General features: G+C 49.6%; 1 protein-coding gene across 7 annotated transcripts; it reads right to left on the bottom strand.

Annotated features, from left to right (window-relative positions):
- On the bottom strand, positions 1-27,376 carry Vrk3 (VRK serine/threonine kinase 3). Of its 7 annotated transcripts, none has more exons than XR_350316.5 (16): positions 27,300-27,376; positions 24,670-24,731; positions 20,896-21,035; positions 17,244-17,393; positions 15,237-15,431; positions 14,188-14,252; positions 12,334-12,400; positions 11,164-11,248; positions 10,489-10,594; positions 8,363-8,455; positions 7,107-7,239; positions 6,028-6,148; positions 2,496-2,554; positions 2,268-2,344; positions 1,598-2,163; positions 1-266 (listed from the first exon to the last, which is right to left on the bottom strand). XR_350316.5 is itself a non-coding variant. In NM_001005561.2 (15 exons), exons 2-14 carry the CDS (start codon positions 24,693-24,695, stop codon positions 1,609-1,611), a joined length of 1,389 nt encoding a protein of 462 aa, NP_001005561.2. In that variant the 5' UTR covers positions 24,696-24,731; positions 27,300-27,331; the 3' UTR covers positions 1-266; positions 1,598-1,608. The 7 variants fall into 7 exon arrangements, 4 of the variants coding, with proteins under 4 accessions (NP_001005561.2, XP_063122707.1, XP_063122703.1 ...); XR_350318.3 differs by lacking the exon at positions 27,300-27,376 and adding an exon at positions 27,159-27,295; XR_350317.5 differs by lacking the exon at positions 27,300-27,376 and adding an exon at positions 26,862-27,170.
- Positions 27,377-27,392: the final 16 nt, after the last annotated feature.

Genomic DNA, 27,392 nt, shown 5'->3' with positions numbered 1-27,392 from the left:
TTTTGATTAAAACAGTTTATTATGACATCACAGGAAGGTCCTATGGAGCCTCCACTCACCTCCATTCACAACTGCAGGGCTGAGGGATAGAGAGGAGTTTCACATCACGGGGCACCACTCAGGTTCCCCAACACCAGTGCTGATTTGTAAGTCTTAAGGGAGTGGCAAGAATATACATTCAAGGGATTCTTTGAGGAGCTATGACTTCAAACAAGGCCCCGAGTCACACTACTTCATGTTCTACTTCAAGCTGCACATCAGAATCTCTGTAAAACAATAGGCATGGCTGTAAGGAATGGGCTCCTTCCCACCACATGTCTGGGAGGGACTAGGGATCCACCAACATGGGGACAAGCAGCCTTGAGTCCTGAGACAAAGGCCACTCAGAGCCAGTCATCCTGTTGATGGGAGGCAGGGCCAGGCAGGGAATGGGGACAAGAGGTGAATGATGTGACTGGTGTGCCAGGACGGTGAGGGAGGCTCTGGCAATTCCAGCACTCTGGACTGGGTAGGGGTCAGAACCAAGGTCAGCCTCAGCTAGAGTTTGAGCATTGCTGGAGTTTCGTGAGACCCGGTCTCACACTCACAGACAGCAAAGGAGGCGGGGGTTGGGGGTTATCCCAGGTCCTGAGACTAGCAGAAGCAAAGGTCTAGGAACATTTGGAGGTCACCCAGGTGTGATGATGTGAAGAGATGTGTCGGGTGCCTGGAGGACTCTGGGAAGGGAAGATGCTGTACAAGGGGACAGCTGTACCGGAAAGTGCTGCTCAGGACACTCACAGACACTAGTGGCACCTGGGAGATGAGGCTGCCAGGGGAGAGGTGGGGCTGGCTGTACCCTGCACAGTGTTCAGCTTCCTCACCTCTGCTGCTCATGGCCTCGGGACATTCCTGTCAGCCAAAATGTCTCCGAACGCATAGTTTCCCATTCCTACATGTTCATGTGTGCATGCGTGCGTGTGCGCGTGAGTGCGTGCGTGTGCACGTGTTTGCACAGGCATGCTACACGAGCCATGAGCTTTGACTGCAGTCAGCCACAATGAGAGGAATGAATGCTCTGGGAACTTCCACTGGGGGACACGACCTTACTACGGGACATTTATGGAACTCCTGACAGACTGAGACAGGGTGTCACGTAGCCTAGTGTGACCTAGCTTCTGAGCTGTACCCCTACCTCCTGTGAGCTAGGACTGCATCTGTGTGCCACCATGTCCAGTTTATGGGGTGCAAGGGGTGAAGCCCAGGACTCCAGCATGCCAGGTCAGCACTCTCCACTGAGCCCCAACTTCAACCCCATGGATTTCTTTTGTTTGTTTCGGCTTTTAAAAAACACTGTCTTATATAGCTAAGGTCAGCATTGAACTTCTGATCCTCCTGCCTTCACCTCAGAGTTGGGATAACAGGATGCATCATCACACCTGGGTGACCTCCAAATTTTCTAGTTCCCACAGATCACCCAGCTGAACTCCAGCTGTCTGGATTCCTCTTGAATTGATGTCAGGAGCCCACGAGAAAACCAAGGGTATACCAGGGGCTGGGGCACCCAGTCCCTCACAGGCTTGGGTGGGTTTCGGGCCTAAGTCAACAACCCCCTCACCTGGATTCCACCTAAGGCACCATCTGGAGGTCCAGGGGGTCATAGGGTGACACCCGCATATTCTGCAGCAGAACTTCTAGATTGTTCCTCAGCGTGGCATAGGGCGGCTTCTCCTCGTAATCAAGGGCCATCACCACCTTCAGGTACTCCCGCAAGGTCTCTGTGGTCAAGACACCCAGAAGCAAAGGTGAGGCCCAAGGGGTGGTGCTTGCAGCCTGTGCCCAGCACCACGTGACGTCCTTGCATCCGCCGCTGTATGTGGGAAGCATCAGTGGAGTGGCGGCGAATGGTAAACACCAGAGTGCTCACCAGCCAGCCAATGACCAACCCTCATCCTCTTCTCACCCTGTACTGCTTCCCAACAGACTCCTGCAAGGAAAACCTACAAGGAGATCCCCACTGAAGTTGTCTTCTTACCTCCATACTCATGCTGGGACACACACATACACATACAAAATAAAAATAAATAAAAGCTAAAAAAAAAAAGTATGTGTATGTAGGCATGGTGCTTGCCTGTGATCCCAGCACAGCAAGTGTGAAGCCAGTCTAGGTTGGTGTAGGAGACTCTGTATCAAATCAAATAAATACAATATATAAAGTTCAATTAAAGTAAATGAAAAATAAACTTATGCCTAAAGGCAGGGGAAATGGCTCAGTGGTGAGCACTTGCCTGGCACGCACCAGCCCTGGAATCCATTCCCAGCTCCAAACAACTCAAGAATTGTGTATGTGGTTGTAACCCTGTTACTATCGGGAGAATTGAATATTTTTACATGTTTGCTTGTGTCCTACAGGAAGCATACGCAATACACATGCAACTGGGCAAACTAGATGAAAAACACGGTAAGGAAAGGCCTCCAAGCACAGGCTTGCTGGCACCTCCCCCTTTAGGACATACCTGAGGTCTTGTTCCAGCGGCCACACAGTCCCACCAGGGGCTCAGGGTTGTCCTGATACCTTCAGGGGAGAAGCAGATGGGAAAGGAGAGTGATGTGTGTCCTCTAAACACCCACATACACACACAGCCACACACCCCACTTAGGAAAGACAGACACTACCTCCCCCAAGGCTGCTCCCCCCCCCTGGTTCTCTGGTCCAGACAGTCAGGCTGGCTCATCCATTCGTTCTCTCCTGCAATCAGCCAAACTTTCGGAAGCCCCACCCTCCTTAGTCCCTACTATGCTCCTGTCCTGGATCTACTTCAGGCTCCCTGCTTCTGTGATTCCAAAAGGGCCGATGGTGCTCTCTGACCAGGCCCAGCCCTGTCCCTCCAAGCTCACACCTGCTTGTGGGTCCTCTGTGGCCTGGTCTCCAACACGTCCTCCCTGTTCCATGCTCCTCAACCCACAGGCCTCACGGGCTCCCACACTTCCCCTTCTACTGTGATGCCTGGTGTACTGTCTGCTTGTGTGTGACACTTGACACAAGCTAGAGTCATCAGAGAGGAAGGAGCCTCAGCTGAGGAAATGCCTCCATGAGACTCTGCTTTAAGGCATTTTTTTCAATTAGGGATCAATGCAGGGGGACCCAGCCCATTGTGGGTGGTGCCATCCCTGGACCATCCCAGGGTGGTCCTGGGTTCTTTAAGAAAGCAAGCTGAGGGTTGGGGATTTGGCTCAGTGGTAGAGTGCTTGCCTAGCAAGCGAAAGGCCCTGGGTTCGGTCCCCAGCTCCAAAAAAAAAAAAAAAAAAAAAAAAAAGCAAGCAAGCTGAGCACGCTAAGTGATGCAAGCCAGTAAGCTGCACCCTCACAAGCTCCTGCCCCCAGGTTCCTGTCCTGTTTGAGTTCCTGTCCTGACTTCCTCCAATGACGGACAGTGATATGGAAGTGTGAGCCAAATCAACCCTAAGACACACTTGGTTTGCCGGGTAGTGGTGATACATCCTTTAATCCCAGGTACACGCAGGCAGACCTCTGTGAGTTCGAGGCCAGCTTGATCTACAGAGCGAGCTCTAAGACAGCCAAGATTATACAGAGAAACCCTGCCTAGCAAAACAAACAAACAAACAAAGAAACAAGATACCTGGTTCTGGCTTGGCCTTTCCCACCCTGATCCCAGTACCTGGCAGGAAGCTTCCCTGGACTGCCCTGAGCAGAAAATGCCAGTGCCTTTTGGGTGCTTGCATATTCTGTGAAGAGAGGTCTGATGCTCTGGCAATGCTAGTGTGCAGGAAAAGCCAGGTTAGACTTCAGCCCCAGGACGACTGAGAAGTCAGGAATAAGACGTAGTCCACAAGTCCCTCTCTCTCTCCCTCCTTCCTTCTCTCCTCTCATCATTTTTCTCCATTTATTTCTCTCTCCCTTCTTTCCTTTCTTCCTACCAGAAGTGAAGCCAAGCACAGTGCTCACACTTGTAATTTCAGCAGCTGAGGCAGGAGGATTGATGCAAGGTTCAGGGCATCCTGGTGGATGGCACCTGTGAAATGACAGCTAAGGTTGTTCTCTGGCTTCTGCGGTCATGCAGGCATGTGTACACATACAACGTCTAGAGATAAGCTGAGAACTAGGAAATGGGAATGCTTTTAGATGGCCCTTGACAGCCCTCTGGGTTACTGTACCAAGTCTTTCGACATGGTGGACTTCAATCCAAGTCACCTCTGCCTCAGAATGCCAGCATGTTCTTTCTGCTCTGCCCTGTCTGTAAAGCTTGGTCTGTTCATCTAAGTCTCAGGGAAGGAAAGCTACATGGGATGGGGGTTCTCTCATGGCACTGTATGATGTTCTCTAAGGAGTTACAGGGAGTTGGGTGTGGAAGGATTGAACCCAGGGGAATGTCGGTATGGAGACTGAGGCAGCTTTACCTGATTCACAGCCAGGTCTGAGTCACACACAGACAGGCCTATGGGTGTCCTCAGGAAACCCAAACTCACCAGCTGACTAGGTGGATGAATTAATGAATGCAGAGACATCAAACACCTGTCTCTGTCTGCTTAGAATAGCTGTCTCCCCCAGGCCTACCTGCAGACTCATGGGGCCACCTCCCCACGACAAAAGGCTTTCTGCAACTGGGAAGAGGGTGTCTGTCTCTGTTCGCTCATTGCCCCAGGTGACCACCCTCACCTGCTCTGGCTGCTCTGTTACACAACCTCTGTGTCCACACTCAAGGCCAGGTTGGACACACAGCATCCTTACTGCTCATGGCACCACTATAACTTTGATACACATAGTGTGTAATGTAGTCTCTGATTCCAGGATATTTGGGAACATAATGTGGACAAAGGAAATTAAATGTGTGCTAGAGGCTTGAGGCTCTGCCCCTGTGACATAAACCAGCATATCTGTTGAAGCCCGGTGTTTGTGGGCTCCCTGCTTTGTTCCTAATCTAAGAAACAGGAGTATCTCACTAACCTGTTACTCCCGATCTCTTTGCTTTTGAGCCATCTGCTCACTCCACTGAACTTCATTTCAAAAGGAAACTATTCTACTGCTGTGCAAACAACACCACATGTTGTGGCTGAAACAGGAGAGTATGTAGCAGATACAACCAAGCAGGCCAAGGAATCCCAAGAGCAAGAAGTGTAGCAGCCTGGTGGGTGTTCCCTCAACTGCTCACTCTTTTCTCAAGAGATCTCATCTTCCCAGGGTCCAGACAGCAACCCTGGAGACAGCCAGGAAGTATGACCTCTGTTAGGACCTCAATCTCCTGTGAAGACCATCATGAACCATCAGGGATTCCCCAGGATTGGTGTCTGCTGTCCCTGGTGCTGAGGCACTTAACCTAGGGACCCAGCAGATGCCACATTTCCTCACAATAGGGCAGGCCCTAAGACCAACTTCTAACCGATTTTGGTGCCCCTTTTCAAGGCTATTAGTTTAGTTGCCGAAGCAGACTTCCTGCCGCTATCCACGGTGCTGAATGGCAGTACAGAGACACCAACACTAACCCGTAGCTGTCCTCGGTGCTGAACGCCGGCACACTGCTTCCTTCTAGCCTTACCAGCTGCCCAAAGTACAATTGTCAAGATCTGAAGACTCACATGCTGAGGCCAAGGCACTAATCCTGGAGGTCTGGAGGCAGGGCGACTGCCTAGGGTGTAGGCCCTCAGACTACTGCTTGAGAGTAAGTTGTGGTGCCTGGCATGCACTGAGCATGAAACCCTATACAGAGAGTATGTTTACTCCCTAAGTGTTCACAGCTTGTGACTCAGGGGCTACTTATAAAGCACTTTACAGTGGAAGAACACCAGGTCTAACAGGGCTCACAGAGGTCAAGGTACTCACCCAGTACCCAGAATATGGGGTAATGGGCCAGATGCTAACCCTGGGCGCATGGCCCAGAGCCCAAAACTCTCCTGCTGGAATGCCTGGCAGAGAATGAATTCATTTGAGGCTGCAGAAGGCTATGGCTCTGTGGATGGCTGCCACCCATCCCTTCTGCTCCTCACTGGGGTCTGTCTAGCAGGACGGGTGCTGCAGACCCTTACACTCACTTCTGCTTCTGCTTAGTTATCTCTTCAGTGTTGGGAAGGCAGTTTGTCCATGGCAGGGACCCATAAAGCCACTTGAGCATACAGTAGCCCAAGGTCTGGAGATCGCTGCGGCGGGAGGGCCCTGGGGAGGAAAGGGGAGAGGTGGTGACTTAGTCTAGCTGTCCACCTCTTTATGTGTCTGTCTCCAGCTCTTCTCCACTCCAGTCATGAGGACCGTCTTAGCCACCACTGCTCAGTCCCCGGCCTCCCTTAGAATCCCAGAGACTCACGTCCTCTGCTGCTGTCACTCTCCAGCGCCCCATTGCCCGTCTAGTCATCTTAGGTTAGTACAGCTGTCCAGGAAGCCTGGGTGCTGTGTGCCAGGCCTGGCCTCTCATCTCCCAGTTCATTTCCCACATAGTTAAATGGGGAAAGACTGCAGTGTTGAGCCGCCTCGTCATAGAGAGAGGACAGGGCTCTTCCTCTTGCTTCCTCACTCATGCTTCAGACAGCAGTGCACTAAGTTCTTTACCTCCTGCCCCTGGTGCAGCACAGGCACCTCCCCTCTCAGGGACCCACGTCTGAGGGAAGCAGGTGTGCAGGCAGATGGATGGAGATTCAAGAAAGAGGGACTGGGGAACCTGTGGGGGGCTCTCACCCCTCTTCGCACATTTTCCCTGGATAACCTGATCCTCTCGTTCGATGCTTAACTCCCACACCACCACAAAGATCTCATGCTCCAGTAGTGGATGGCCCCCATTTCTACAACTGCCCTTTCTGGATGACCCTAAACCAGCACCCATCATTTCCTAAGCCTGCCAGATTGGAAATCTGAACCTCTGGAAATATGAGACTCCTGTCCAGCTGCTCACTGCCCTGGGTTCTGGATCCCATATCCCCACTATTCAAAGGCCACCATGCAGTTCTCCTTGGTTCTGAAGAAGGGAACAAATCCCTCACATGGTCAGGACATTCTATACTCCCTGTCCCCACCATGGCACCTTTATGCTCCTCTACTGCGGGTGTCATTACCCATGACCAAGAACATGGAGGCCATGGGTGACCGTAACATGTAGGAGGCATGGTTGAGCCCTTCTCACCGCATCCCTTGTGCACGTCCATGCTAATGAACTCCAGGTCCCCATCGTGTAGACTCCTGCTGCCTTCTTTATAGGCCACGTGCTTGCCACCTGGGCAGTATCGGTAGGTGAAGCCATAGCCCACCAGGGTCACCTATGGACGAGGAGGAGGCACACAGAGCCGAGGTTAGGGCTGCAGACTGCAATGTGGGCCCAGATGCCTGTGTCAATGGCTGCCTATCTAATCCTGACAGCTGTAAAGGGGAAGATTGGGGCTGGTATTGATTGCAGAAGACTAGGCATAAATTCAGGCACATCCCTACTTTGGGTCTCAGGTGAGACTCAACATTAGGGTGGACCAAGTGTGGAGTGGGAGCTGCTCGCATTACAGAGGCCGGGGGGGGGGAGCAATGGAGGGAAAACAGGGACAAGACAAGATACATCCTTGACGGGATGGAGATGGCCGAGCAGTTAAAAGCACTGGCTGCTCTTCAGAGAATTAGAGTTCAATTCCCAGCAACCACATGGCAGCTCACAATTATCTCTAACTCAAATTCTAGGGAATCCTACACCCTCACAACTACACACATGCAAGTGAAACACCAGTGCTCATGAAATAAAAACAGAACTGTAAAAGAAGACACACCCCTGAAAGGCATGCTCTTGGGTCCCAGTCCTGATTTCCGCCACCTTGTAAAGACCACCAAATGCTGGCTCCAACAACAGAGAAGTCTAGTGTGGAGTCAGAGCCCTTGGGTCAGGGCACACAAACCCCAACTCTGAACACTGAGCTGTCAACACACAAGGTGCTTTGTTCTCCTGCCTCAGGTTCTAACGTACCACCAGATATTTGCCTTTGGAGAGATTCATATCCAAATGTTAACACTATTTTTGGAGACTCAAAAAGCCCAGGCTAACCTGAAACTCCTTATGTAGTTGAGGATGACTGAACATTTTTGTTTTGTTTTGAGACAGGGTCTTTACATAGTCCTGGATATACTGGAACTCACTATGTAGACCAGGCTGGTCTTGAACTCAGAGATAACCTGGCCCTACCCTCAAGTGCTGGGATTAAAGGCATGCAACGTGCCCAGTTTATGTACTGCCAGAGATGGAACCCAGGGTTTTATACATGCTAGGCAATGAAGCTACACTCCAGCACCACAAAAACGTGTGTGTGTGTGTGTGTGTGTGTGTGTGTGTGTGTGTGTCTGTGTGTGTGTGTCTGTGTCTGTGTCTGTATGTGTGCGCGCGCGATGGAGGGGTCTGGCTCTCACCTGGCTCAGGTCCTCTGGATTCACAAAGACATTCTCAGTGGTCAGGTTCCCGTGAACATACTCGTGTTCATGGAGATACTCCAGAGCATCCAGCTGGAGGAAGAAGGCGTCGAGGCAGTATGACAGCGAAGACAAATGGGACAGGGGCAATGCTGTCAAGCTGGGGATCACCACTGGGAGTGGAGTGTCCTGCCAGGTTCTGGGGTAGCATTCCCTGGCAGTGGAGTGTCCTGCCAGGTTCTGGGGTAGCATTCCCTGTGGTGGCATGCCTGTGAAGAACTCAATGGTTGGCTGGTTTTCCTCTACCTCCTGTGCTGACTTAATGCCCCTGCAGCAATAACCAGCACCCTGCAGTCAGAACTCTGCTAATTTTTCTGAGAGAGAAGGCAATGTTAAACTCTCGCTGGGGGTTCTAGGCAGGAGCTCCGCTGCTAAGCTACATCCCTCCCTTCTGCTGTCTGTCTGGCTCCAACTTTTACAGGAAGCTCTGGGGTGCTGTGAGGATTCACCTGGCGTCAGTCACATCCTGCTTCCACCTGCAGACACGTCCCTGACTCTGGGGCTGAGCTGTCCATCAAGTACCACTGGTTCTTCTGTCTCTCCCTCCCTGGCCAGGATGTTCTGCAAGTCTCATCTTCTTCCAGTTGAGCCTTCATCTTGTCTCTAATATCCTTACTCCAGCTCAACTCCACATGGCCTGAGGATCTTTCTGCCTCCCCTGCCCAACTTTCTCATGGTTCCCAGTATCCCTGGCAACTTACCTGGTATTTGCAACCCTGTGTGATAGTCACTTGCTGATCTCTGCATACACAGTATGCACTGAGCTAGGACATTTACCTCACTCAACAAGCACATCACCCCCTTGGGTACTTCTATCTGACTCCTTCATTAGGCACAGGCCATTTTTTTTTAAAGATTTATTTTATTTATTCCACGTATGTAAGTACACTGTTGCTGTCTTCAGACACACCTGAAGGGGACATCGGATCCCATTACAGATGGTTGTGAGCCACCATGTGGTTGCTGGGATTTGAACTCAGGACCTCTGGAAGAGCAGTCAGCACTCTTTTTTTTTGGAGCTGGGGACCGAACCCAGGGCCTTGCGCTTCCTAGGCAAGTGTTCTCCACTGAGCTAAATCCCCAACCCCAGCAGTCAGCACTCTTTACCGCTGAGCCATCTCTCCAGCCTGGCACGGGCCATTTTTTTTTTTTTTTTTGGTTCTTTTTTTCGGAGCTGGGGACCGAACCCAGGGTCTTGCGCTTCCTAGGTAAGCGCTCTACCACTGAGCTAAATCCCCAGCCCCGGCACGGGCCATTTTTAAGGCCAACTGTTTGCAGAGCCCTGTCCACCCAACTGTGAGAATGAAGTCATGAAGACAGGATTGGCTGCTGTCTGCTCCACGCCAGCCAGAGAAAACTCGGCATGTGGTGACTATTGAGAGCATGAGTGAGTGAGTGAGTGAATGGACATGGGAATGAATGAGTGAGTATCATCTTTGTATAAGCTGTGGTGGTTTGAATGAGATGTCCCCCAGATAGTCTTGGGTATTTGAATACTCGGTCGCTAGTTGGTGCAACTGTTTGAGCAGCATTAGGAGATGTGGCCTTGTTGGAGGGGGTGTTACTGGGGTTGGGCCCAAGGTTTCAAAAGCCTCCTGCCATTCCCGTGCACACTCTGTCTGTGCTTTGCGGCTGTAAGATATGAGTGCTTGGCTGCTTAGCTGCCTGATGACTGTTACTGTCACTCTGCCAACATGGACTCACCTCTCTGGGACTGGAAACCCAAAGACCACTTTCTTAAGTGATCCTTGGTCTTATCACAGTAAGAGAAGAGTAAGACAGCCTTGGCCCAAGCAGTCTTCAGGACCAAGAAACCTCTCTCCTATACCACCACCATTCCTCCCAGCACCTTGCTAGTTCCCACGCATCCTGAGAGCCCACGCTCACAAACCACGGCTTGCACCCTCTGTCCAGGCTGGGCCTCCCGCCTGACCTTATGGGGCAGCATCAACCACCAGGCTAGATCACTGGCGTTCTGCCCTCTGTGCATCCATGAGGATCACTTTCTCAGCCTCACAGGGAAGCTGGGGTTTAAAGAGGATGTGGGATGGTTTTGAGGTACGTACCAGCCTGCAGGCCACCTGCAGCATACATCTCTCGGATACCACATGCTTCGGGTTGTCGTCCAGGGCTGACTGAAGGCTCCTCCCCAGGCTGGGGAACACTAGGAACCTGGAAGACAGAGGACCTGGGGAGCTGGAGATGTGGGGTCCCAAGCCCTGAAAGATATTCTGTAGGGATGGGACAGGGCAAGTTAGGACTCTTGTCTCCACCAGTGCTAATCTACATCTGTGTCTCCCTTTCCAGTGAGTTCTCACACTGCAGTTAAGGGGACTGAAGGTCCTCACCCCTCAGTTCTCACCCAAACCAGCAACATATCCACTTACTTGTACCAATTCCCACATCCTGGTTATCAGCAAGCAAGGAAGGAGCCTTTAGGTGTCTCTTAGCCCCCACCCTCTGCTGCTTCTTCACTTTGCTCTTTTCCCTTCCCCTCTGCTGCCCACATTGAAAAACTGAATAAAAATTTAAAAAGCACAATTACAGGGCAGTGGGACTTTGGTCACCTGCTGCTCCGCACGTCAAGCTGAATGAAACTCCTCATTTGGCTGGACCGGCCCTAATCTCCAGACACAGTCCCATCCTGAGGGAAGGCAATCAATCCCTCTTTGTCTCCCTGGGGAATGCCCATGCATGCAGCAGAGGGACCAGGGGTGGGGGCAGTGAGTGAGGAGGCTCACCTGTACTTGTCCTGGTGAACGCCAAAGCCGATGCAGGTGGGGATGGCCAGGAGCGGGGTCAAGCACCGCTTCTTCCACTTGTTCACTGCAGGAGGCAGAGACTCGGGGTCAGATCCATGGTCAATGCCAGTCCCAAAGGAACAGCCTCTGCTTAGGCCAGAAGCAGAGAGAACCCAAACCAGACTCTGGGTCTCTTCATTGGTCCTCCCTGGTATGACAGCCTTGAGTGTGACAGTGAGAAGAGGTGGGGACAGATGGACGTATCTGTGATCCATGTCTACAGGTGACTTCTGAGCAAGTATGCACAAAGCTGGCATGAGGGGAAGAAGTTAATCACAGCAGGGCAGAGCTTCGATGGGCTCAGTTGGTAGAGTGCCTGCCTAGCATGTACAACAATGTCCTCTTCTCAGCACTGCGTAAAGCTACTGTGGTGGAGCACACTGGTAATCCTGTTACTCAGGAGGTGGACACAGGAAGACGGGGAGTCCTAGGTCAACCTTGGCTACATTTCTAGTTCAAGGAAACCAAGAGACCCTGTCTAAAAACAGAAAAGGGAGGGAAGGACAGGGTGATCTCTGAGTATACATGCACAGCTGACAAGATTGACAGAAGTCTAGCCAGCCACAGCATCCCTGGGCCCCTTACTAGTGCAAAGGACTGTGTGTGTGGAGATCTGGCCAGGGTGGGCAGGGGAAGCCACAAGGACTAGCATTCCAGCTGCTACCTATGAGGTCAATCCTTCTCACCAGGCCAGTTTCAAGGCAGTGATACAACAGGACTGAATGCTGGAGATAGGGGCAGGGCATGCAGAGTGACATTTTCTCAGATTTATACAACCCAGGTTGCATGGCTCAAAGGACATAGGAAAAAATGTTAGGTCACCAAGCATTATGAGTAATTTTGCTTTGAATGTAACCAATTTGGTTAAAAGTTTTCCTAACAAGTTATGACGTCACAGCCAGCACATAGTGTTCGCGACAGTCACCACTTGTCTCTTAGGTGCTACAGGCCAACCCCACCTGTCCTCTGAGGTTGGAGGGCTGAGGGTGATGGGGGCCAGCTTGTTTATGCAGGTGGGATGCACACTCAGGTCTTTGGTCACATCGTGAAATACCTCGAGGACGACCCTGTCACCCAGCCCAACTCCCCTGCCCAGCCCCTGTGGAATACCTTGCAGAGGCTTGGCTGCTCTCTGAAAGAAGTTCTGCTCATTGAAAAGGCGCCCGTCTTTGGAGTCCTGGGGGTGACAGGAGAACAGAGACTGTCACACTGAACTCCCCTAGACAAGGGCCACAGATTCCTGGAAGACCTCACTGCCACATCAACAAATTCAGTCTCTTCCTGCCCTACACCAGGCCCAGTTCCCAGAGTGCCATGACTCAACAGGCTTGGCTTCCCAGTGCCCAGCTTCCTTATGGCAAAATCCACATATTTGCCCCCAGATATGTGGCCCTCGGCTAAAACCTTATTTTTCTAGCCTTCTTTTCAATGAGGCATGGCTTCATGCCAAGTTCTGGCCAATGAGGACAAGAAAAAAAAACTTCCAGGGAGGTCCAGATCAAGCTAGTCTACCTACTGAAAACCTGTCAAAAACAGACAAACCAACAATCAAACAAACAAAAGTACATATCGGAGCGGAAGAGACAGCTCAGTGGTTACGAGCACGGTTGCTCTTGCAGAGAGCCCAGGTCTGGTTCTCAGAACCTGCTATCAGGCAGCTCACAGCCACTTGCAACCCTAGTTCTAGGGGAGCTGGCGCTCACTCTGGCCTGTGGGTATCACACGTGCAAGTGGTACAGATATACAGGCCGTCAAAATACTCAGAACACACAGAACAAAATGTATATTCTTAAAGATTGCGTCTTTTCAAACACACGCGCACGCGTGCGCACATACACACACACACACACACACACACCCCTATTCATCCATCTATAAACACATACATACCTATCTATGAATCAGTCAAGCCTAATTTTTTAGTTAGACATAGAACTCTACACCTTGGTTCTTATGACCAAAGTGTTAAACACAGGTTTCTGTCTAACATTTCTCTCTTTTCTGTCTTCTCCTGGTCTCCCTTCCCTTCCCTTCTCTTCCTTTCACCTCTACATCCCCTTAATTCTTTAGGACATGGCCTCGTGTATCCAAGGCTGGCCTCAAACTGTTGATGTAGCTGAAGACTGTGAATATTTGATCCTCCTGCCTCCACATTCTAAGTGGCTTGTGTGGTGCTGGGGGATGGAACCTAGGCTGGGCAAGTACTACACTGAGCTGCAGCTCCAGCCTGACTCCTTTCTTTCCCATCTCTTTCTCCCCATCTTTCTCCCCACCTTTCTTCACATCTGTTAGGTTTGGACTACAGTAGCTACCTCAAAGGTTTGCTGATAGAATCCAGGGACAGTGCATGGGACTCACTTAGTTGGGGCCTGTCACCCAGGAGCTCTGCAGCAGATGGCACTAGGCCTCAGGGTTCCTGCACAGACATATTCTACCCCACGTCCTCTTGCTTTTGCTCTCACTCTCTCCACTTCCTGGCGGTCACAACAGGAGCTGCTCTTGGCCACACCCTTCCCGCACGATTGACAAGTGAGCTGCATTGCTTGGCAACACCTTCCCCATATGAAAAACACGATCCAAATAAATCCTTTCTCCCTTGTTGTGTTTTACATTTTATCACAGTGACAAAAGGTGACAAATACAGTTCATGACAATCACACTCAATGGTATGAAGTGGGCAGTAGAGGCAGATAGGTGCAGAAAGCTGGCTATACCGATGCAGAAACTTAAAGCTGACAGGGGACAGGTCCCATGGCCAGGAAACATCAGAGGCAGGGACAAGCCTCACCTCTCTGCTCCCTAGAATGAGGAAGAAATATGCCCAGCCAGAGTCCCAAGGGTATTCAGACTCCAAGCACCCTGTTTTCAGGGTGGGCTCCCCAGGCTGCACGGGGCTCAGAGGTCAAGTATTAATTTAAACCCCCACACCTGCCTCTCTGGGCTGCTTGCTTCTGGACCACTCACCAGTTTGAGGGAGAATCTCCACTTCTGGGTCCTTGATTCACTGGAGATGGCAGAAGTAGGCTCAGCTGTGGGATGGCAAGAGAGAAACATCAGAAGCTGAGGGAGTGAGGGGAGTGCCAGGGCCATGACCCCAGGCTGCTCAAAGCCAAGAGCTTTTCTCTGGTTCCCACCGGCAAGTGCACACTTGGTGCTCAGCACCTGCTCCTTCATGTTTGCTGCCTCGCTAGCTTCCTTCCTCTCGTCAGAGTTCCAAGGATTGGATGTAGACATTAGCCAAGTGTGATAGATTTGTCAACTTGACGCAACCCAGAATTAACTGGGAAGAAAGTCTCAATGGGGACTGTCTACACTGGTTTGGCCCGAAAGGGAGTGTCTTAATTGATGAGGGACAACTCAGCTTTTGTGGGTGGCACCATTCCCTAGGCAGAGTGGAGACCAGCTGATCACAAGTAAGCAAAATGCATCCAATTTTTTTCTTTGCTCTTTATGGCTGTGACCAGTCCCGTCTAGTTCCTGCCTAAATTTTTGGGTTATTATGAACTGGAACCGTGGGCTAAATGCACCCCTGTCTCCCCTAAGTGGCTTTCTGGCAGTGTTTTAACTCTCCACCACTTTCATCACACCCCCAGCCCTGATGCCTCATCGTGACCATCAACTTGATGGGCCTGAGGAGTGGCAAGACTGGGCAAGGACAGTCCGGGGTGACTCTCTGATGACTTCCTCAGGGCTCTGACCTTAACAGTGCATTAACGGTTAACCCTTTGAAGTGAAGGATTCAAATATAATGGCATCACTGGGAGGTGCGGCTAGGCTGGAGGAAGGAGGTAACTGGGGCATGTCCCTGAAGGCTATCCCTTGCCCTGGTCGTTCCCCATACTTTCCTCTGGTTCCTGGCTATCTGGTCTCAGCTGCTCTGCTCTATGTGTCCTCCCTCCTGAGCCCTAGCCCGTCTTTCCTCCTTGAGGTTGTTGCCCTTGGGTATTACACTGCCCTTGTCCTTGTGGTGCTGCATTGTCGGGAGCATCCCCGTGCACGGGGACAGTGTGTACCTGCATAGAGAATGCCTTGGTCATCCCGGGTCTGCAGGGTCCCCAGTGTCCAGTGCTTCCCATTCTGGTCTGTCAGCTCTGTCCCTGTGGGCAGAGCCTGGAGTGAGGTGGTCACCCGGCTCCGCTTCAGTGTCCGAGGGCTCAGCCTGTTGGCAAGTGGGCTGCCTTTAGGGGTCTGGGATCTGCTCCGGGTGCCTGCAGGGAGATGACCCGATAAAGAGAAAGTAGAATGGAGAGAAGTAGTGCCCAAGATGCTGTTCCTGCTTCTGCTCAGGAATTTTTCCTGACCTCCCACAGAGCAGAATCTGTGTTCCACCATATTGGAGACCCTCATGAATCAGGTCTGGACACCTCCCAGTGTGGTGAGGACTCTGATTGAGACATAACCATTCAGAATCGAATCTTAGATGAAGCAGTCAAAGCAGATAGTGGGGCCAGAAAAGAGATAGATGGCTGGAAGAAGCGAGGCTTACTGGGGGGCAGTACATTAGAGAAGGGTTTTACCAGTTACAGACATTTACCCCAAAGTATCCTGAAGTGGGTTCTGGCTATGTGCTGAGCTATGCAAAATGCCCAATAACATGTTCAGACTCAGGCTTATCTTGAAGGGCCTCTGGACAAGCTCTCTTGCCCCACTGTCTGGGAAGATACAGATGAATAATCCTCTATGGTCCTTTCCAAGAACATGCAGGCCAGGAAAAGAGGCTGCAAGGGGCATGGAACCATAATGATCAATATCAGTGATGAGTGGATCAATGAGGGTGTGTCTTCCAGAGGGAGGCAGCACAGGCCTCAGATAAGCCCACACGCTCAGGAAGTGCTCCAAGAGATCAGGCCTCTAAATGGTCGGGGTGGGTGAGTATGGCAAGTCAGCCAGAGATGAAGGCAAATTGGTTTGAGGGAATAGATTAACAGAGCTTAGAGGTAGACAGTCCCTCAAGTGGCTTTTCTATTTACTGGAACACAGAGTCAGAAACACAGTATGTGTTGCGGCCTTGTTGGAGTAGGTGTAGCCTTGTTGGAGGAACTGTGTCACTGTGGGGTTGGGTTTTGAGACCCTTCTAGCTGCTTGGAAGCCAGTCTTCTAGCAGCCTCCAAATGAAGATACAAAACTCTCAGCTTCTCCTGACCAGGCCTGCCTACATGCTGTCATGACCCTGCCTTGATGATAATGGACTGAATCTCTGAACCTGTAAGCCAGCCCCAATTAAATGTTGTCCTTAAAAGGGTTGCCTTGGTCATGGTGTCTGTTCATAGCAGTAAAACCCTAACTAAGACAATGTGGTTTAAATGTCAGACTAGACATGGATGGAGAAAGAATTCATGAACTGGAAGACAAAGATGAAGAAATGACTCAAAAACTGAGTGTGATGGCCTATCCCCATAATTCCAGTACTGGGAAGGCTGAAGCAGGAGGATTGCCATGAATTCCAGGCCAGCTTAGGCTATACAGTGAGAACCTGTCTCAAACAAACAAACAAACAAAACCATACAAAAGAAACTGACTAGAAAACAAACAATGACAAATGATACCAGATGGAATAGGTGCTGTTCATGGTGATGAGAGTCAGGCAGAGACTATGGACTGTGGGCCATAGGTCCACTTGAGGGTGTGAAAGGTTTCTGTGGGGATGGACAAGAATGGGACACTGGGAAGATGCTGGGAAGAGGTCCAAGGCAGGCATGACTGGCTGATGTTTCAGTTGGAGTAGCAGTAGTCTTTCCTTAAACATTGTTTTAATTTTTAGATTTTGTTTTTGATTATGTATATATGTATTTGTGTGGGGGCTGGGCATCTTCACAGGAATATAGTGGCTGCAGAGGATAGGACACTGAGCTCCAAGAGCTGGAGTTCCAGGTGGTTGTGAGTTGTCAGACATGGATACTGGAAACTGAACTTGAGGGAATGCACTCTTAAGTACTGAACCATCTCTCCAGCCTTGTCCCCCACCCTGCCAAATGACCTATCCGTGTCTCATCCAGACAAGGACCAGTCCGGGTTCTCACCTGTGGCTCTGTCAGGAGAACTCAAGGTGTCATCAGATCCAGAACTGTCATAGTCAGAGTGGAGGGAGAGCGGGAGAGAAGTGACAGTGCGTGACCATTTCACTTTCTTGGGGGAGGTTTCAGAACTGGAGTTCAGGTCTCTCTTGGAGCCTAAAGGTGAACCAAATGCAGATGAGAGTTCTGAAGGAAGGGCCTTCCCTGCCTGGCGAAAGCAGAACTCTGTGCTCGGGGTCAGCCATGCTTTCCTCTGATTTTCACAGGAAAGCCCTGCTATCTCTGCTGCCCACTGACCAAAAGTGGCAGCATGTGTTCCCTGTGTCTCTCCTCCACCAGCCTAGCCTTTCCCTGACCAAAAGTATGTGTTCCCTCCACTAGCCTAGCCTCTTTTCCTTTTACATCTTCCAGCATTTGTCATTCTGTTGTCTTATGAGCAGTTTTTGAAAATTTTAATTTAATTATTCGCATTCTAATACAATGTAAGACACAGCACTGTGACTTCCAGTGATTGAACTCAGTTCCTCAGGCTTGTGCAGCAAGCACTTCATGCTCAGATCTATCTTGCTGTTTCAGCAGTTTGTATTTGCTCAAGAGAGTTTCAGCTGGGCAGTGATGGTGCACACCTTTAATCCCCACACTTGGGAGGCAGAGGCAGGCAGATCTAGGAGTTTGAGGCCAGCTTAGTCTACATAGCAAGTTCCAGGGCTTCCAGGGCTAAACAGAGAAACCCTGCCACAAAACCCAAAAACCAACCAGCCAACCAACCAACCAAAGAGAGAGAGAGCTAAGGCCTTCTTATATGATGAGTCTTAAACTCAAGAAGATTCCAGTGGTCCTTCCCAGGCCTCCTAAGTGCTAGGATTACACACAGCACAGCTGTGTTGTGCTTCTGAGTAAATTCTCCAGCTCTATATTCCCCTTAAAGTGGAAACTTCTAGTTTCTTAGCAAAGTTAGTTACTTGAAATGATGTTTTGCTGGGGCATAGAGGTGAAAGGATGTCTTCATATAGTAAACACATGAAAGGACGCTTGATGAAGGGGGACCCCACAGTAGGAGATGGGCACTGAGCTTTGGTTTGCTCTGTCTCCTTACTCTTCTTTAACACTCACGTATTGGTTTGCCTTACATAGCTTCGTTGAGCTCAACTTGTTGTAACTCCACCATTGAAAGAAACTCGCCCAAGAACTGCTCGTGAGAGTCCTGGGGAAGCTTGCCATTTTAGCAGCCTTGCCTTAGGTTGGTTGGCGAGCCTGGCAGTCAGGATTGAAGTACAGCTGCCTGGTGTCTGCCTGCTGAAAGGACTGGACTGTAGCTGCTGGTTCGTGCCTGGTGTCTGCCTGCCTAGAGTACTGGTCTGCAGCTGCTGAACTGTCTTTGCCCTCACCCCAACAAGAAGATCGAGCTCACCCACAAAGAACTATTGCTGAGCAGGTCCACTTCCCCTACCTCTGCTGGGTGCTGGGCTAGAGGAGAGGTTGTAGCCTTACTAAAGTAGGTTATAAAACATTTTTGCCTGTATCTACTTCATGAATTCTCTCCCCAGCTGTGTCTAGTCTGCCATTTAAAGCACACACTCTTTCTTATTCCATAATTATGTATATTGGTATCTTTTAATTTTTTTTGTTTTATTCTTTTAAGTGGTCTTAACAACTAAGCCATCTTTCCAGCCCCATTTTTGTTTTACACTTGAGACAGAATCTCACTCTGTAGCCCAGGATTCAGACTCATGGTGATTCTCCTGCCTCAGCTTCCCAAGTGTTTGGATTAAAGGCACAGGCTACCATACCTGGCTGCAGCTGTTAATTCTGAGTGATTCAGTGATTCCAGACACCTTTAATTTCATTATAATCCATGTGTATGCTGAGAATAGACATGCATTTTTCTGGAAGCTGCCTGGAGAAAGGGCATGTGATGTTTTGCTAGAGGATGCTTAAGAAACATGTGATATATGGAAAGGATGTAAGTGTAACCCAGCAGTGGATGACAACTGTGGTTGTCACTCTGCTGGTTGTCGTTGTTAATGCTAGTCTTCGTGACGCTGCAGTGGCTTGGCCTTGCCTTCTTCCCTGATCATCGTCAGTCATGGTGAAGAGAAAGGCACCAAAGAACTTCTGGTGGTGCTCTAGAGGCTTCTTGCTGCTTCCACAGACTCAGGAACTGGCAGAGCCTTGAGGTTTCTTCTGAATCGAACTGCTGTTGCTGATTCCTGACTGGTGTTTGGGAACCAGTGGCTATGGCTGCTGATTTGTGTGAACTGAACCGCTGATATCCTAACAATGGAGACTGGAATCGCCCTAAGGAACTATTTCTAAACAGGTTCACATCCTCCTTTGCCCTATTAGCCTTTCTTTCCCTCTGGTGGGTGGTGGGCTAGAAGAGGTTAAAGCATTTAAGAACCGTTATAAAAGTAGGTTGGGAAATGTAAGCCTACTCCTGGCAAGATGGCTGGAGTAAAGGTACTTGCTACTGAGCCTAATGATGAGAGTTCAATCCTCAGGTCCCACATGGGAGAGAGAACGCAAATTCCTGTAAGCTGCCTTCTATACGCCACATGTGCCCTTGCAGAAATGTACACTAAAAACTTTTTTAATATGCACCGAACATAGTCCAACTTCAGCCTTGTACTATAACTGTGTCAGTCTGCTGAGGTGCTAGGACTGTGTGGAGATGAGAGGGTTACATTATACTGAGTTCAGCTTGGCGTGCTCCTGCTCACTTCAGCTGCATCTCCTTCCTCTCAGACACAACTGACACCACTGTCCACTGCTAAAAATAGTGTCATCACCTGACCCCACAAAAGAAAAAGCGTCCCCATGTCTAGCTCTTACAGGCATAAGTGTTTTGCTACTCACTTTAATAAATGTTCAACTTCTCTTGCCCACCACCCACCATAGGTAGTGGAAGAGAAAAGTTATTAGAATACAGGGGACGTGAACCTGTTTAGCAATAGTTCTTTGGGGGTGACATCAATCTTCTTAGGCAGCAGCTTAGTCCTGTGGCAAACACCAAATACAACTCAGCAGCTGCAGACCAGTCCTCTCGGCAGGCAGATGTCACACATAAACCAGCAGCTTCAGTCCAGTTCTCAAGGGCCACTGAGGCAGCAAGTTGCCACAGGAACCTCATAAGCAGTTCTTTGATGAGTTTATTTTAACGTCCATGTTACCACAGTGTAGCTCAACAATGCTCCACTATAGAAGGTGAACCAATCCATGCCCGTAGTTAGCGAAGAATCACCAAACAGAGCAAACCAAATCAGTGCTCAGTACTAGTCTCTCACTGTACCTGTCTCCTTCATCAAGTGTCCTCTCATGTGTGTGCTATATCTGAACATCCTCTCATCCCTGTCTGCTTCCGGAAAGCATCCTTCCCGTGTCTGCTTTAGCAAGACACCGTCTCACCTGTGTGCCCCAGAAAACCATCATTTTAATGTAACTGATTTTCCAAAGAAACTAGAAGTTTCCACTTCAACCTCTGCTCCTGCAACCACGCTTAACTGTGACAGAAACCAGAAACTTAACTGGTCCCTTCTTGCGGTCATGACACTCAGAGAGCACCCTCAGACAGTCACATAGTCAGGGATTTCCACACTGTGACCAAACTACAGAAGCTGTAAGGAACTGCAGGACCTGGCGGGACTTTCCTGGCTCCTACCTCGAAAGGGTGACACAAGAGGCGTAATGCCAGTCTGGGTGCCTCCATCCTCCTCTACAGGCAGGGCCTCGCCACAGTAAGGGCAGAACTTGAATGATACTTTGACACTTTTGCCACAGAGTGGACAGAAGGAGATCATGCTGTAACACAGAAGGGGAGGGAACAGGAATCAGAATGACACCATCAACAGAATATGAGCTGTAACTGCAAAGGGACTGAGTGTGCAAGCATCTGGAGGCCAGCTGTCACCTCGGGTCCTGCTCCCTAGGCAGCACCTACCTTGTTTCTTGAGACAGTTCCTCTCAGTGGCCTGTAGCTTGTCAAGTAGCGAAGTCTGTCTGGCCAGTTCAAGCTAGGGATCCCCGTGTCTCTGAGTCCCCAGGCTAGGATTATAGGTGTGCACTATCATACCCAGATTTCTCTGTGAGTCCTAAGGTCTTTCTGCTGTCCTAGCTTTAATTATCAGCTCGACAGCTGGACTCGGTTAAGAGGAAAGCTTCCATGGAGGAATTGTTTCCATCAGATCTGCATGTGGGGGGATTGTCTTGACTGATATAGAAGGACCGGCTCACTGCAGGCAGCACCACTGCCTATTAGATTGTCCTAGGCTATGTAAGAAAGCCAGATATGCATGCCCCAGCTGGCAGTGACCCTCCACAGCTTGAGTCAAGTTCATGCTCTGACTCCTTCAATGGTGGGAGTGTGCCTGGAAATGTGAGGTAAAGAAATCCCTCCCTCTCCTAAGCTTCATTTGGTTAGTGTTTTATGACAGCAGCAGAATGGAACCTGAGCACATGGCGGGTGGGTAATCTCCCAACTGAGCCACCTGCCCAGATCCCTTTTACTACTATTCTCCTTTCCATATTGGAATCTCAGAATGTTTTGGGCCTATTCCTTCTCACTGATGACGTAGAGAATTCCAGAACTTGCCTTTGAAAGCCACAGCCATCCAGACAAGTAGTTCCAGATGCCTCTGGCAGAGAGGAGAAAGCAGTTTCTTTCTCCAGGGCAGTGGCAAAGTCTTGCTATGCCTCAAGGTCACTTGAGCCAAGGTCAACCATGGAGCTGTGTAATGTGCTGTACTGCAAACCCTGTTGCTGACACCCCTGCTACCTTCCCAGAGCTGGGTTAGCAGGCCCAGCTGGCAGTGCCGGGGACAACATTTCCTCAGACACTTACTGTGCTGAGTGTTTTCTGATGCTGTTACGGAACACCCTGCATGAACAACTCAAACAAGGCAGGCTTATTCTGGCTCCCAAGGGCTGGCAGTGATTTTCAACCTTTCTATCACCTCGGCCCTTTAATATAGTTCTCCATGTTGTGGTGTCTTGCAACCATAAAACCGTTTCCAATGCTACCTCCTGACTGTAATTTTGCCATTAGGAATCGTAATGTAAATATCTGACACGCATGATAGCTGATATACAACCCCAAAGGGCTTGTGACCCACAGGTTGAGAACCTCTGGCTCAATGGGTTAAAGTACTTGCTGCGGGGCTGGCAATCTGAGTTTTATCCCTGGGAGCCACACAATGGGCTGTCCTTGTCTCTACATGCACTCCATGTCACCCACACCCATACACTTACATGTTCTCATAGCTTGCTTTCTATTGCTGTGATAAACACACCATGACCAGAAGCAAGTTGAGAGGAAGGGGCTTATTTAATCTTAAAGTTTATAGTCCATCATGGAGGGAAGTTAGGGCAGAAACTCAAGCAGGAACAGAAGCAGCAGCCATGGAGGAATGCTGCTTACTGGCTTGGTCCCCATGACTTGTTCAAACTGCTTTCTTAAAGAACCAAAGACCAATTGTCTTATCTGGCTTCACCCACAGTAAGACTGGCCTTCTATGTGTGGCAGTACCCACAGTGGACCAGGCCCTCTATGTGTGGCCCTTACCCACAGTGGGCTGGGCCCTCCCACATCAAGGATTAATTAAGAAAATGTGAGATCTCAAACTCAGGATAAATGGCTACCCAGGGTACCTATTTAACATATCAAAGTGGACGTCAGCTACCAGACTCTCTCAGCATCTCTTGGTACTTGTTACAGAGTCATCCTAGCTGGCATATGTCAACCCTTACTATGACCATCTCTAGCCCCTGTTTCCATGCCCTTCCCCCAGCTGCTCTTCCCTCTATGCCTATGCAACCTCCTGGGTCTCTTGTTCTCTAGAGGGTCCCAAGTACCCTCTTTGTTCCCTCTTTGTTCCCTCTTTGTTCCCTCTCTTGCTCTGCACCCCTACTGTCTCTCATGTCCATGTTCAGCCCTTCTAGATGCCTCTGGCTCTTTTCTTCCTCATATCTACAATAAATCTTTTCATAACCCATACCTAGGCGCAGTCATATCATTTTTTTTTTCATTCAGAAAGTACCCCATAAACTTGACTATGGCCCAGTCTGATAGGGGCATTTACTTAATCGAGGACCCCTCTTCCCAGCTGACTCTAGCTTGTGTCAACTTGACAAAAAACGAAAACACAAGCAAACAACAACAAAAACCCAAACAAATCTGTATGTGCACATAAATAAATATATAAATGAAAACAAACAAATCGATATAAAAATTATTCTGGCTCCTCGTTCAGGTCATGAAGGCAGGGAATGCATGGTGGAAGCTTGCAGCTCATGGCTGTGGCACTGGGAACATGTGACTTTAACTGTTCACATGACTTGGGACCAGGAAGCAAAGAGCTGCAGCCAGAAGCTCCATGTGTGTGGCCTTATGCCAGCGAGGTATGCTGCTGCATGCCCAAACAGCTCACAGCCCCCACAATAGCGCCGCCAGCTGGAGAAGTGTTCAATTACATGGGCCTGCTTGGGACGTGTCACATCTGAACTAACACATCGGTTTTGCCAAAGGCATAAATACTGGGGAAGTTTTTACTTTATTTATTATTTTGTTAGTGGCTCTTTTTCTTTCTCCCTTCAGGTAGTGACAAAGTTGAAGCTTAGATGGTGACTCTGGAACCACCAAATCAAAACTGTATATGGCCAGTTGTCCAAAGTTGGCACCAGGGAGAGAGACTTGGGGCTGTTCCCACTGTGGCATTGTATAGAGGACTGGATAATAAGAGAGTCCACTTGGCTCCTTATATAAAAAGTGGTTTGGAAATCCCTGGAGGTTTTATGTCTGTAAACTGTATCTTTTGTTTGAGACACGGTGTTCTAATCACTCTTTGCTGTGATAAAATAGCTGGACAAAAGCAAGTTAAGGCTCACAGTTCAAGGGGACAGGTCACCACGGTGGAAGCCATGGCAGCAGGAGCGTGAGGTGGCTGTCCCACTGCCCAGTCAGGAAGCAGAGATGTGAATGCTGGTGCTTTCTGCATACAGTCCAGGACCCTGACCCACAGAACGCTGCCACCCACATTCTGAGTGGATCTTCCCAACTCAAAGAACATAATCTAAATAATCCCTGCCACGCATGCTCAGAGGCTTGTCTCCAAGGTGACCCTATCAGTCAAGTTGTTAACATTAACCATTGCATGGGGTTTTCCCTATAGTCCAGGCTAACAGCCCATCTGCTGATTGCTGGGAAAACAGGTGTCACCACCACACCTAGATTTGTTGGTGGACTTTGGTGATCCCAGGTTAAGCCCATTTTCCTCAGCAGTCGCTGGGGAAAAGATGGTCTCTTGGAAGGAACAATTGCCTGATTGGTGAACCTTGCCACACCCTGGATCACAGGGTAGGAAAGTCCACCTGCAGCCATAAGGGAGGAGACCGTAGGGGTGGGTTGATGGTGAAGAATAGGCTGCAGAGGCAATGGTACCTTTGTGGACTCAGGGCCTGGTCCATGGATTACTGGGTTAGGCACTCCATCTTGACAACAACCTGGAAATGAACAAAGGGGGAGATCCTGACTAGGATCGTTTCACAAGTAAAAAGTACAGGCTGACACACGGGGCATTGAGCAAACAGCTAGCAAGTGCTACTTGTATGCTTAGTTATTCCTTCATCCTCTCATTTAAAACTCACTTTAGTTTTGAGATAGGGTCTCGCGTAGCCTAGGCTAGCCTTGTACTTCTGATCCTCCTGTTCCCACTCCCCAAATACTGAGATTACAGGTGTGCACCATTACCAGCACAACCTGGTGCTGATTTCAACAGGAAGAAACACGCGGGTTCTTAGCTTCAGGACAGAATATTCTCACAGGCTCCCATGTGGAAGCGGACGCTCGGCGGGCACCCGAACCAGGCAGCATCAGGCTTTTATCCAGGTAGCCTGTATCTCACCAGCCTATCACTAGCCTCCACTGCCATCTCTCCTCTTCTACTGCAGTCACATCCTAACCATAATGACCGTCAGCCTCTACACCTTGTCACTGGGGTTTGTTAACAAAACAGTGGCCATAATGATCCACTTTTTTGAGGGTAGGCTGGATGTCTCAGGGATTTAGAATGCACTATTCTTCCAGAGGACCCAAATTCAGTCTCCACAATCCCTGTAATTTTAGCTCTAGGGGACCTGACACCCTCTTCTGGCACAAACTAATACATGGCATAGCCACAAAGAGTGGCAGCCCATAACTAGTGCAGCACCATCTCTGATGATGATAAACGGCTGCAGTCCTGGTGGTGAGCTGTCCGCAAGTGAGTTCGGGCAGGTAAGCATCTGCTGAGTTGCAATGTGAAGTGCAAGCAAAGAAAGCCTCCCATTTCCTAAGACATTCTGGATGCAAACATGTAGGTAAGGCGCCATAGAAACGTATTATACAATTGACTTCATTTTCTGTCTGGCACCTCAGCCAACGTTAGAATGTAAACTGCTTGTGCAGAACTTAAAAATATCCATCTTTACGACCTGTAATTTTGTGTGTGTGTATGTGAGTGTGCATGTGGGTATGTGTAGCAGGTCTTTGTACTTTGTGAGTTCTTTTTCCCACCCTTTATCCCCCCACTCCCCATTTCACCCCCTATCACTAGATAGGAAAGAAAGACGGACAGAGGAAGAGTGACAGAGAACTGCCAACACCACCCCCAACCAACACTCACTGCCCCCTGTGGAGGCCCTAGCATTGATATAGCCTCTGACAAGTTCCCAGAATTCCAAACAGCACACAAACTATCTGCAGCTGGCAAAATCATGCTCTGCTAGAGCGCAAGGCAAAACATGGTTTGCTGCTGAAGCAGCCCCACACCTAGGATTAAAACAAAAACATATTCTTTTTTATTTATTTTATGTATGAGTACACTGTAGCTGTCTCCAGACAGAAAAAGGCATCAGGTCTCATTACAGATGGTTGTGAGCCACCATCATAATTGAATTGTGAGTTCAATTACTGGGAATTGAACTCAGGACCTCTGGAAGAGCAGTCAGTGAGCCATCTCTCCAGCCCCAAAACATATTCTTATATTTGTGTTTTTTAAAGAAGTGAAAATTCCGGGATTTTCACTACAGATATGTGCATATGAATCTATGTGAAGGCCAGTGTCCTGATTCCCTAGAACTGGGTTTACAGGCAGTCATGAACTGGGAACCAACTTGAGCCCTCCGGAAGACAGTAAGCACTCAAATATTGAACCAATTCTCCAGTCCTTAGACAAGACTTAATTTTTTTTAAAGACAGTGTCTCGTGTAGCCTAGGCTGACCTTGAACTTTTGAACCTCCAGCATTTGAAGCTCCCAAATGCTAAGTTTACCCAAGTATACCACTACATCCAACTTTATTTAAACTGAGGTGTCTGTCATTTTGTAGTCCATGCTGGGCTGTCCTGGAATTCACTATTCCCAGAAATCCTCCTGACTCGGCCTCCCAAGTGCTAGGACATCACTGAGAGTTTAGAGCTACTACTAGAGGAGGGCTATAAAACGTTAAGTGTCTGTTGCCTCAGTTCCTTACATACAGTAAGTGCCCGAAACTAAGGGATCTGAGTGCTGAGGTCTCCTGTCCAAGGTTGCACAGCCAGTTCAGGCTATAATACTTAAGTCTGCTTTTATTATAACTCCATTTACTTTACTTACCCTATTTATGAACATCAGCTTAGTACCATCGATTATGCTCGTGTTCCAAGAACGCAACACAGCAGAAAGGCTAAACTCCTTCACAAGTGCGGACCGATATTCCCCAGGTAACAGAGACTGGACTTGGGCCCCACGATCAAAAAAGAAACTAGCAATACCCGCGGAGGCAGAGCGTCTGCCACTCCTCACAGGCTCCACCCAACGTAGCTGCAGCCCCGCCTCCCGGAAAAAACAGCGCAAGTGGGTGCTTCCCACCCCCCCCCCCGCCCGCACCCCCGAACCCCTGCCACGGTCGACCTCCGCCTTCCTCAGGCGGTGACGTCACAGGCTGTTCGGTCGAGCCGCTCCTCATCACTGTACTTGAGGAAAAGCCGTGGGGGCCGGAGTTTCTCACAGCGCGGACTCTCGTTCCGATCCGGAGCAGAAACTTGGACTCACCTTTTCAGTTGCCCAGCGGAAACTTCCGGGGTGGGAGGGCTAAGGAGGGGCTGCGCGCGCATCTTCCGCCGGCCCTGTCAACAGCGTGCAGAA

This window comes from Rattus norvegicus, chromosome 1 (genome assembly GCF_036323735.1).
Source record: "Rattus norvegicus strain BN/NHsdMcwi chromosome 1, GRCr8, whole genome shotgun sequence".
Lineage (NCBI taxonomy): Eukaryota > Metazoa > Chordata > Mammalia > Rodentia > Muridae > Rattus > Rattus norvegicus.
This window is presented reverse-complemented; position numbering and strand designations above follow the sequence as displayed.